At 50.4% G+C, this 11,732-nt stretch overlaps 1 protein-coding gene across 2 annotated transcripts; it reads right to left on the reverse strand.

The window, feature by feature from the left end:
- Positions 1 to 563: 563 nt before the first annotated feature.
- On the reverse strand, positions 564 to 11,454 carry LOC106732722 (zinc finger protein 688-like). 2 transcript variants are annotated; one of them, XM_025189949.3, is made up of 4 exons: positions 10,639 to 11,454; positions 6,918 to 7,134; positions 3,740 to 3,841; positions 564 to 3,442 (listed from the first exon to the last, which is right to left on the reverse strand). In XM_025189949.3, the coding sequence occupies exons 2-4, from the start codon at positions 7,102 to 7,104 to the stop codon at positions 3,402 to 3,404; spliced, it is 330 nt and encodes a 109-aa protein (XP_025045734.2). In that variant the 5' UTR covers positions 7,105 to 7,134; positions 10,639 to 11,454; the 3' UTR covers positions 564 to 3,401. The 2 variants fall into 2 exon arrangements, with proteins under 2 accessions (XP_025045734.2, XP_089627293.1); XM_089771167.1 differs by having other exon boundaries at positions 10,639 to 11,449.
- Between the last annotated feature and the right edge of the window lie 278 nt (positions 11,455 to 11,732).

The following is an 11,732-nucleotide window of genomic DNA, read 5'->3' on the forward strand; positions in this document are numbered from 1 at the left end:
TAAGAAATTATCTTTTTCTCCTTTGCAAAAACGAGGCTGACAATGAAATTGGTAGGTAACCAATTTAAACTAAACCAAAAGGAAGCATTTTTGCACCCAACTCAGTCAACCAGTGGAACTCCTTGCCAAAGGATGTTGTGAAGATGAAGTCTACAAGAGGATTCAAAAAAGAACTGGATAATTTAATGCAGGAAAGGTCAATCAATGGCTTTTAGCCAGGAGGGACAGGACAGGTGTCCGTAGCCAGTTTTTGCCAGAAGCTGCAAATGGGTGACAGGGGAGGGACCACTTGATAATTGTCTGTTCTGGTGATTCTCTCAGGGTGTCATGGCTCCTTCCCCACTCTGGCACTATAAATGCAGAAGTCAGGGCCAGCAAAAGGATCCCAAAACCTTTTCTACCAGACTTTGGTATAAAACTTCCCCCCCAAATCTTAACATCCTAGATTTTGGGAATAAAATCTCCGCTGCCACCACCCAAATATCAATAAAGAAATCAGGGAGAGACTACTTGGGAAATCTCAGCCCCAAAAGTACAAACCAGGACACAACTATTAACCAATACCAGGTTAATAAACAGAAAAGAAAAAACTTTTATTATCACCACAATATTCCTGTTGCAAGCATAATGACTAGATGGAAAAATAACAAATAATATACCCATGGAGAAACTCCACCATGGGCCTATAACTGAGTTACAAAGGAAAGCCAAAACATCAGATCCCATTTCCCAAACTATAAAATAAAAAAACCTAACGGATTTATCTAAACTTTATCCTACTTACAGAAAGTGAAGAATCATTTCTTGGAGAGAGAGAAATGTCTGTCTCCTTCAGTAGCTGGAAGAACTCCCAGAACAGAGGCGGGAGAAACCAAACATTCCTTTGCCCCAGTTTGAAATTCCTACCTACATTCCTATTGGCCACTCCACCTGGCTAGGTAAGGTTAACTCCTTAGTTCCCAGGCTTCTGGCTAACCCTCATGTTCATGACACGGGGCAACAGAATTGGCTGCTGTCGTGAGACAGGATCCTAGCCTAGATGGACTATTGGCATAACCCAGTCCAGCTGTTCTGATGTTGTTTGCTGTCTGTTCTTTTCCCCTCTGGGCAATGGGGAATGGACCCACATCCTGAAGGAGACAGAAAATGGCCTATGAAACACTATTGGAGCTGAGCAAACATTTCAGGTTTTTGTCTCCCTGGTGGTCTAGTGGCTAGGATTCAGCACTTTCACTGAACAGCCCCATCCATGCTCATTAAAACTGCCAACACTTTTCTCTTTCATCATGGGAAGTGCCAGTGGGTAGGGGAAGGGAGGGTGAGACTTACGTGGCTAACTCCTGGCCAGCAGCCAGGCAAGTTTCTCAGGCATCTCCTTTCCTGCACAGGCCGCAGAGGTCATGTGCATGGGTAAATAAAAGCCTGAGTGGAGGTGGGAGGGCTTTAAGCAGGCAGCTCCCATTGGCCAGAAACATGCTAGGAGCAGGGACAGCACATGAAGCCCCTCACCCACTGGAATGAACCACAAAAAGCCCAGCAACTCAGCCGTGTGCAGGGGTGGGGCAAGTAGGGAATGTGCGTGAGACTTCTCTCTGCATTTAGTAGGCCAAATCAGGTAAGCTTGGTGCTCTGGATCTGCTGGCCTATATTGTCCAGGCCTGACAGAGGGAACCATGGCTCTGGGCTGTGAGAGAGGGGCACTGTGGAAAGGTACAGGGACATACCCTTGTACCCTCTATCATACAAGAAAGTGAAAACTGGGGAGGAGCAAAAGAAAGTCCAGCTACCTCCTGGGGCTGCCCCTTTCCAGAAGCGTTATGAGATGAAATGCTGCTGCCACTTTGCCACCTCTGCCTCTCACTGACATTTATGGATGTTCTTTTCTGCTGCCCTGTTTCTGTTCTCTGCCTCGCCCTTTTCCCATCCGCTGATCCTTTCTGGCTCTGGCTCCCTCCCAGCTGTCTGGCTCCCTGCAGCCACTTCCCCAAGTGAACAACTCAGCAACCCCGGGGGCTGCCTCCATCACTTCTGCCACTGCCAGGCAAATGGAGGCCGCTGGGGCTCAGCACCTTTCTGCCCAACCAGGGCTGGCTTTTTGGGAGAGGAAGTAGAGAGTGGGAGGGGCCACGGGAGGCACTTGGCCCCCTGGCTATGTCCACGGGGAGGTGGCTCTGCTGAAAGCCCAACTGCTTGTCCTATCAGTTAGGCAGGGCCCTGTTATCTGTTTCCCACTTGCTTCTTGTAGCCTCTTTTCCCTTTCCCCAGGTGTCCCTTCAGATAGGACGGGAGCATTCTACTCTGGGCCAGGGGACTCAGGGCTTGGGTAGTTTGTTGCCCTTGCAAAGGGTGTAGCCAAAATACAGGCCTCGCTGGCAGCAGGATTTGAACCTGACCTATGTCTGACCTCTGTTTGAAGCCATTTCTGCAATCAGAACTGTTATGAGGTGACTCTCTTGTATGTATTATTTGTTGGCTAGTAAGGCAGGAGCACTGACTGAAACTTTTCCTGCAGCCAGAGCAGGTGAATGGTCTCTCTCATGTGTGGGTTCTCCTATGTTTAACAAGGTGCGACTTCTGACTGAAGCTTTTCCCACAGTCAAAGCAATTAAAAGGTTTCCCTCCGGTGTGTCTCCTCCTATGGGTAATAAGGTCTGAGCTCTTCCTGAAGAAAAAGCTAAATCAGAGCAGCTAAAGGGTTTCTCCCCTGTGTGGATCTTCCTATGGATAACAAGATTTGACTTGCAGCTGAAGCTTTTTCTGCAGTCAGAGCAATTGAAAGGTTTCTCTCCTGTGTGGGTCCTCCTATGGGTAACAAGCTCTGAACTCGTACTGAAGCTTTTCCCACAATCAGAGCAGCTAAAGGGTTTCTCCCCTGTGTGGGTCCTCCTATGGGTAACAAGGTTAGACCTGCAGCTGTAGTTTTTCCCCGCAGTCAGAGCAATTGAAAGGTTTCTCTCCTGTGTGGGTCCTCCTATATCTAACAAGGTGATCACTTCTACTGAAGTTTTTCCCACTGTCAGAGCAGTTATGGGTCTCTCTTTTCTATATATTTTCTGATGGTTCGTAAAGCGTGAGTGCTCACTGAAGCTTTTCCCAGCGTCAGAGCACTTGAAGGGTTTCTCTCCTGTGTGGGCTCTTTGATGTTCAAGAGTTTCACAGTCACTACAAGTGCAGGGTGACTGTTGATGGGGGATTTTCTGTTCAACAGTTTCTATATTTCTTTTCTCCTCTCTGCTCCTGTGATTGGATTTACCCTGTCCCTCTCCTGGATGGTTTCCATGCTGCCTTTCTGGGCTATGCTGACTCTGACAGGTCTCTCCTTGCTCACATATCTGGGAAACATGCCCTTCAGGTCTTCCCAATAACATCCCACATGGAGTCACTTGTTCCAGTCCTTCCTGCTAAAGACTCTTCTCGTGGTTCTCAGTCAGCATTCCATCACCTGTTGGGATAGAGAAATAATCCAGACAGGAGTTATTGTTCATGATGAGCTGAAAGAAAACTCTGAAAGAGGAATAGAAAAAGGGGATAAACACTCAAATAATGATTGAATTATCATGAGCTGAGTTAATTCTCCTTCTTCACAACCCTTCCACAAATGAGAGAACCCAGCCTTTCCCCACCCACCATGCTCTGACTAGAACTGAAGACAAACTGAAGAGTCAGACAGACTTCATGAAAACACACAAGTTACACCGGCTATAAACTGGTTTCTGAGGCAGTTTAACTGATTGCTTACCTCTGTGGGTGTTGCTGATAATTTCCCCTTCCTCACAGCTCTGGGGATCTGGGACCTGTAACTCCACTCTGGAGATCACATGAGCTTTAGAAAATGGAAATCCTGTTTGGAAAGCAAATAACTAAGTACTGATCTTGTTCATTAAGGCCTTTACTGCTTCCAGAGCCAGGATCTGAGTCACCCCCAGAGAGGCTCCTTCCTCACCTTGCAGGGACTGGGATCTGGGTGGTACAAGAGCCCAGGCCACACTCACCTGCAGTAAAGGTGCATCCCCCCCACCTTGGGAATGGCCCAGCTCATTCCCCAGGGGTGCTGAGCACTCTGCTGCACTCTCTAGGGTACAAATCAGTCTCCCTCATGGCCTGTTCCAACCCCCTGGCATCCAGAACACGAACACACTGTTCAGAAGGGGAGCTCTAGTGAGGGCTGGCAAGTCTTACACCAAGGTTCCCAGGCAGGGCTCAGACTGTAGAGGCCACATAGCAGATCTCTAGGTCTTGGAGAGCAAGGACCTAGCAGAGCTCTAGCTCCCCAAAGCTCTGTCCACAAAGCTCCTGGCTGAGCACTTCCTGCTCTTTGGCTCAGATGCTGTACTTAAGCCAGAAGGAGGTAGAGGAAGTTGCTAAACAGCAAAATGAACCCTTGGCTGGTTGCTTCAGGTCCTTGCCTATGCTCCATTCTCCTGATCACAGTCGTCAGTGCCTGGGTGGGCCCTGTCAGCTACCCACAACAGCTGCCATTGTCATAGCTGGCCAAGGTGGTGCTGGTCTTCTCCTGGGGCCAACCAGGACAGAGCTGGGCTGTGATGCTTCTCTGGTGCTTGTGGCTGGTGCTCAGCTCCTCCTCTGCAGCCTCGGTTCTACTCTGCCAGCAGCAGCCTTTGTGTGGTTTCCCAGTCTGCCACTTGTGGCGAGCCTGGCCTTTGATTTGGTGCCCTTCCAGGGTTGCACAGAAGCTATCACCTTTACACCTTGTGAGTGCGTTTCCCTCAGCTTCGGCCCCACCCCTTCTTAGATCTTCATTTAGTGTTGGGAAGATCCACCTGTGACATGACCATGGAGATCATTGTGCTACCACTGTTACACAACTGCAAGGAACCTTGTGCAAAGTGTGTTGGGTCCCGTGTCAATGGGAATGTTCTGATGTGATGACTATGACTATGATTATATTGTTAATATCCATTATTTCTGAACTAGAGGAGGCCAGGGTTTGGCAGAATGGTGGGGCACTAGGTACCAACTAATCAGGCAAGCACATTCCTGAGCGGCGAGGAGGACAATCAACACTCTGATCTCTGCAGTAACTGCAAACACTCAGTCCTAATAGATAGCTCAGAAAGAGACTGACCCTTGTGCACATGAATGGGATATGGGGGATTATCAAACAGACAGAAGGCTAAGAGGATAGCAACACATGGAACAACATGCATCTTGTTTGTGTCAATGTATGACAGGAGAAGGCACAGAAGGGGCATGTTGATGCTGGCTGAGCTGGTACCATTATTGCATTGGGAGAAGTCTCACTATACCTGTGCCTGAGGAGCTGGGACACTAGCATCCTGCTCCTTTCACAATAAACGACTGAGCACCGTAGCCTCCAAATGGAGTCTGGGTCTTTCTTTAGTGACAACCCTGAGGTGTGCTACATGGGCAAGCCGCACACTCTGCCAGTGCCACTGGCATCAGAGCTCCAGAAAAGGGTGCCCCTGAACAGCCGTAACGAGATTCTGTGCTGCTAGCAGCAATTCATATGGCACCGCAGTTGCTATGGGAAGCAAAATTATCAATCACAGCAGCACCTGGGAACTCTGGTGTAAATCAAGACCCCACTGTGCTATCGGGGTGCTCATATGGAGCTAAACATCTCCCTTCTTTAGTGTAGGTATCCTTCCCCCACTCTATGAAATGGAGACACACTATAATAGTTACTGCAGAGAGAGAAGACTGCACACATAAAGTCTAAGGAACTTGATCAAGGTTACACAGAAAGTCTGTGACAAGGGCAGAGAACTGAACATAGGTCTCCTGAGCATGAAGCTAGACATTCCCACAGGAAGAAAAAGTCCCTACCCAAAGATAGTTCACTCTAAAAAAACAAGACTGATGATGTGATTATCTCCATTGCACACAGAGGCAAGTGAGTCCCAGAGAGAATGAAGCTGAACTTTTAAGGAAACCCAGCCTGTGCCTGAAATGCAAGGACAGCTCTGCTCACATTTCTCTACTACAGAGCTACCCCTGAGAAAATACTCACAGAGTATGTCTACATTAGACCCCTAGATCGATCTAGGGAGGCTAATGAGGGTGACCGGAATTGCAAATCAAGCCCAGGATTTAAATATCCCAGGCTTGATTTGCATGTCCCTGGCTGGTCGCCATTTAAGAAATTGACTAGCCCGAAGTAACTGCCCATGTCTACATGTGGCACTGAAACGGGCTTCTGATTTAAAGCCCCTAAATCAAATTAGGTGGCAAACCTCATTGCAGGAGGAATACCACCTAATTCGATTTAGGACTTTAAATCTGAAGCCCGTTTCACTGCCGCGTGTAGACATGGGCAGTTACTTCGGGCTAGTCAATTTCTAAAATGGCAACTGGCCGGGAACATGAAAATCAAGCGCGGGATATTTAAATCTCGGGCTTGATTTGCAATTCCGGTCACCCTCATTAGCTTCCCTAGATCGATCTAGGGGGCTAGTGTAGACGTACCCACAGAGCGTGAACTACCTCATCCATTGTCCCTCAGCTTCAGCACCCAGCCCCTCCCACTGGCAAAAACCAGCATGTCAGAGATTAGCAACAGGCAGGGAAGGACTCTGGGAACTGCACCCTCCTTCCAGAGGCTCAGCCCACTGCCACAAGGGGACCCCGCCAGCACTAACAGCAGCCAGACCCAGAACTCTGGTACCTGCCATTCCTGCCTGAGCCCTTCTACTCACACCTCCGGCCAAAGCACAACAAGGGCAAGATGGTGGGAAGCACATGGAGACCTTGGTTGTGGGAAAAGCAGCACTATTGTTGTGTCCCCAAACCTGCTTCTCCTGAAAGTGGGAGCCAGGATTATTGGGGCTGATACTCCTGACACTGGGGGGCAGAGGACATTGTGGGGCAGAGGACATTGTGGGGCCTCAACCAAACCCAACCCAACTTCTGATACCCGAGGGGACAGGAATCCTTACCCAGCCAGTTCACAGCCTCATAATTCTCCTGCATCACATCCCAGTAGAGGGTTCTCTGGCCCGGGTCCAGCAGAACCCATTCCTCCTCAGAGAAATACACAGCCACTTCCTCGAACCTCACTGGCTCCGCCACAGCCATTTCCTGTCCCTGGTTCTGCAGGCCAGGGGCTGAGCTGGGGGAAGACATGGGTGTTCTGCAGCCTGGCAGGAGAAGAGCCTGATTGGAATGTATTGTAACATTAGATGAAGCACACAGGGAATATGGGACCAAAATATGTGAGTAGAAGTACAAATACACAAGTAAAATAAAAAATATTTGTATATACAATAAAGTAAGAGAAAAGTAAAGTGGGTACTTTGGTGGCTGCAGGATGGGGAATTACTTATGGAAATACTGATTTTGATAATAAGTTTGCAAGTAACAAAATTATTTTCTAAAGTATCTTGGAGCTTTCACATTTAAACCCTGGCCTGTAGTGAACATTCAAGAAGCAAAATCTACCCAAGCGGCCAGCGATGTGAGAAAGAAGCAGGCTGAGGATTACCGTATTTCCCTAAGTTGGATACTGGACACCTGGTAAAATGACTGATATTAGAACATAAGAATGTCAGTACTGGCTCAGACCAAAGGTCCATCTAGCCCAGTAGGCTGTCTGTCAACAGTGGCCAGCACCAAGTGCCCTAGAGGGGGTGGACCAAAGACAATGATCAAGCGATTTTGTCTAATGCCATCCATCTCCAGCCTCTGACAAACAGAGGCCAGGGATACCATTCCTACCCCCTGGCTAATAGCCTTTTATGGACCTAACCTCCATGAATTTATCTAGATTCTCTTTAAACTCTGTTATAGTTCTAGCCTTCATAGCCTCTTCTGGCAAGTAGTTCCACAGGTTGACTATGTGCTGTGTGAAGAAGAACTTCCTTTCATTAGTTTTAAAACTGCTACCCATTAATTTCATTTGGTGTCCTCTTGTCCTTAAATTATGGGAACAAATGAATAACTCTTCTTTGTTCACCCTCTCCACACCACTTATGTTTTTATATACCTCTATCATATCCCCCCTCAGTCCCCTCTTTTCCAAATTGAAAAGTCCCAGTTGCTTTAGCCTCTCTTCATATGGGACCTATTCTAAACCCCTAATCATTTTAGTTGCCCTTTTCGGAACCCTTTCCAAGGCCAAAATATCTTTTTTGAGGTGGAGACCACATCTGTACATAGTTCTCAAGATGTGGGCACACCATAGTTTTATACAGGGTGAGTAAGATATTCTGGCTGTCTACACACTGGCGTGATCTTGCGCCAAAGCGGCCGCTCTTGCACAAAAATTTGCTGCCTGTCTATGCTGGCCATGTGTTCTTGAGCAAGTAAACTGACGTTCTACTGTATAAAATCAGGGCTTCTTGCACAAGAGGCCAGTGTAGACAGGCAACATGAATTTCTTGCGCAAGAAAGCCCTGTGGTTAAAATGGCCATCAGAGCTTTCTTGTGCAAGAGAGCATCTACACTGGCATGGATGCTCTTGCGCCAAAGCACATGTCTTGTGCAAAAGCACATGCCAGTGTAGACGCTCTCTTCTGAAAGAGTTTTTGCAGAAGAACTCTTCTGCAAAAGAGTTCTTGCGCAAGAAGCTGCCAGTGTAGACGTAGCCTCTGTGTCTTATTTTCTATCCCTTTCTTAATAATTCCTAACATTCTATTTGCCTTTTTGACCACCTCAGCACACTATATAGATGTTTTCAGAAAACTATCCATGATAACTCCAAGATCTCTTTCCTGATTTCTCATAGCCAAATTAGCTCCCATTATACTATATATACAGTTGGGGTTATTTTTTCCAACATGCATTACTTTACACTTATCCACATTAAACTTAATTTGCCATTTTGTTGCCCAATCACTTAGTTTTGTGAGATCTTTTTGAACTTCTTCACAGTCTGCTTCGGTCTTGACTATCTTGGAACAGTTTAATAATATTAACTAGTAACAGTTTAGTAATATTCAAGTGAGCTCAGCAGCAACCCATCAGAACTTAGCAGCACAAAGGTTCAAATTAACATCAAATCCCTGTGAAGCATAATGACTGCGTAGCTGGAGCCTTCTTATCTTTAAGGCTTTAGGATTCAAAAGGGAAGGGGGACACCCTCACACACACGTGCTTGGGTGTCTGACAAAGCTCACATGTGATGTTAAATATTGGTTAATTGAATAGTCAAGTAACCTCTAGAATTCTTATGAGTCACTCAACTATTCTATAGTCCCTGGGTGTGGGGCCAGCAGCCAGTGTGTTCTAGCCTCACTCCTGAGGAGCCCCCTGGGACTCCACACTGCTGCCACTCCTATATATCAGTGTGACGGGGCGGCGGGGATCGCGAGCCCCAACCCCGCACTGGGGCGCCGCGGGAGACAGGCGCCTAGACGCCTGAGTGGCTTTGCCACGCTTGTTCGGCGGCGGCTGCCAGCGTAGGCGGGAGCAGGGCAGCAGGGAGCTCAAGCCCCGACCCCGCACCCCACACCGGGGGTGCCGCGAGAAACTGCTGTCCGGACGGCTCTAACGCGCCGGCCCAGCAGCGGCTGTCGGCGCAGGCGACTCCCTGACGGGCCACCCACGCGTCCCTGAGCAAGGGTGCCGGGTTTAAAAGCCAGGCGGCCGGGACACCAAAAGAGAGAGTGAGCTCCGGCAAGACGGCGAACAGACAACCCCCACGGACAGCAGCACGGTGGAAGGACCGACGGCGGACCCAGGACGGGCAACCGAGGGCCCTGCGGCCCAAGTGGGTAAGTCACCCTTGGCGCCCCGCTGAACTAGACTGAGCCATACGGACCCGAAAGGGTCGGAGGAAGCAGCCCAGGACGGGGTCGGAAACCCCGGGGACCAGTGCGTTGCGGCTGTAGCCCCCCCGGTCGGGCAGTGCGTCTCGGACGCGCTCCCTTAGGGTCCTGGGCTGGGACCTGGAGAGGGGGTGGGCATAGGTCCCCCTCCACTCCGGTCGGTTACCAGGGGACTATTGAGGAGTGAGACAGTGGAGCAAGACGACCCCCCCCATCCCCGCGAGAGGCAGTGGGGGCGTTACAATCAGAGGCAGCAGTGCAGGGTGCCATGCGGGACCTGATCTGAGAGGGGAGCCAACTTAAAAAGCAGCTCTCCTCGTGGACCAGCTGCCTGTCACCCTGTGCTGCTACCTCTGTTAAAGTAGCACGGGGTGACAGCAGCCCGTTTCCTAACACACTTTAAATGCAGACACACAGCAGGGGTAGGTCTCAGATCTATTTCAAGCCAGGACCCACCGGCCTGCTAAAAAATTTACTGTCAAGTGTGTGTGGGGGGTGGGGGGGGGGAGGAGGAGGAGTATGTTGTCTATAGCATTAACCTATATGTTTTTGCTTAATTGGTTAACAGACTAGACTATTACAACACCAGAACTGAATCTGGTGCTCTCCTCTGAGCCAGTCTGGCAAAGAGGGGGGACACTCTCTAGGGCAGCCACTGGACTCCACTCCCTACCTGTGGGCAGGCAGCTGGGAGCAGGGATCGGGCAGCAGCAGGACTCACCAGCTCTGATGGGGAGGGAGACAGAAAATATGGGACAATTTATCCGTTTTGAAGAACAAGCCAGGACCCTGCACCAGGCCTTTAACCCAGGACATCTTCTTACTAAATAGAGTGCTAGGAAGGAGGCAAAACAACAGCTCTCACAGGCAACCCCCAGCTGCTGAATCTCACCTCCTTAGGCAGTGTCCACCTCTCAAGTAGGAAACGGGCATCTTCTCCGGGCACTAGCCACCCACTCAGAGCTGGGAAGGGGGTGCTGTCCCCTCCTGTATTTTTACAACCACTGCAAATGCTCCCCACCCTCAGGGATGTTTTTCTGGTTTTTCGGATCCTATTCTTAACTCTGCTGCCTGCCCCAATTTTACCCTTTGGCTTCTCCCTTGGCCTTGCAGCCAGTTGTGGGATCTCCCTACCCACTCAGTCAGCTTGGTCCCTGCACAGACTTTGCCTCCCCTATAAAAAAAAAAAAATTGGGCGGGGGACCTTATGTGGGCAGGGTCATTCAAGTGAGAAGCAAAACTGAACAAACCCCAAAAAACCTCACTGATGTGGCCCGACTCTCCACATTCACCACACAGCAGGGCGGTCCAACCAAGTAGATTGTGTGTGGTGCAGACAGTGGCGGGGACGGGGTGTCCAGAAAGCCAGGGCAGGCTCCCCAATACTGGAGGGTTCCCTGAGCTTCAGAGGCCAGTTCCAGGCAGGGTGGGGCCATGTCCGACCCCTAGGCCGCGGGTTCCCGGCCCCTGCCTAACAGCGGGAGCCAGGCCGCTCGGAGCAGACGCCGAACAGGGAGTCTCCGGCCCTAGAGCCAGGCCGGGCCGCGGCGCGTTTCCAGGGGCTGCAGCTAAAACGTTTCGCCGCGTCCCGCCCCCACCAGGACCTGGTGCCCGTCAGACCCCGAGATCTCACCGCCTCACGGCCGGTTTGCAAACACCGCACAAGGGTCCCCGTCACTTCCGCTCCCCCCCGCACCGGCGCGATCAGTTCGGCCCCGCCCCGCCCCGCCCCCCCCGCCCCGCCCCGCCCGCCCGCACCAGGCTGCGGCGGCCCCAGCAGCTAGTCTCAAAGTACGCGCCTTAGGACTTGCGGCGCATACGCCTTCTTGGAGCATGCGTATTAGCCGCAGCTGAGACAGCTGCCCTCACTCTACGCGCAGGCGCAAACGGGGGCGCGGGGAGTGGAACGCTGGCGTGCGCGGCTCGGGGCAGTTTGATTCTCTCCCCTCCCCCCCTTTGCCGGTTTTTCCTCGCCCGCCCCCACGT

Source organism: Pelodiscus sinensis, chromosome 19, assembly GCF_052426305.1.
Source record: "Pelodiscus sinensis isolate ZL-2025 chromosome 19, ASM5242630v1, whole genome shotgun sequence".
Classification (NCBI taxonomy): Eukaryota; Metazoa; Chordata; order Testudines; family Trionychidae; genus Pelodiscus; species Pelodiscus sinensis.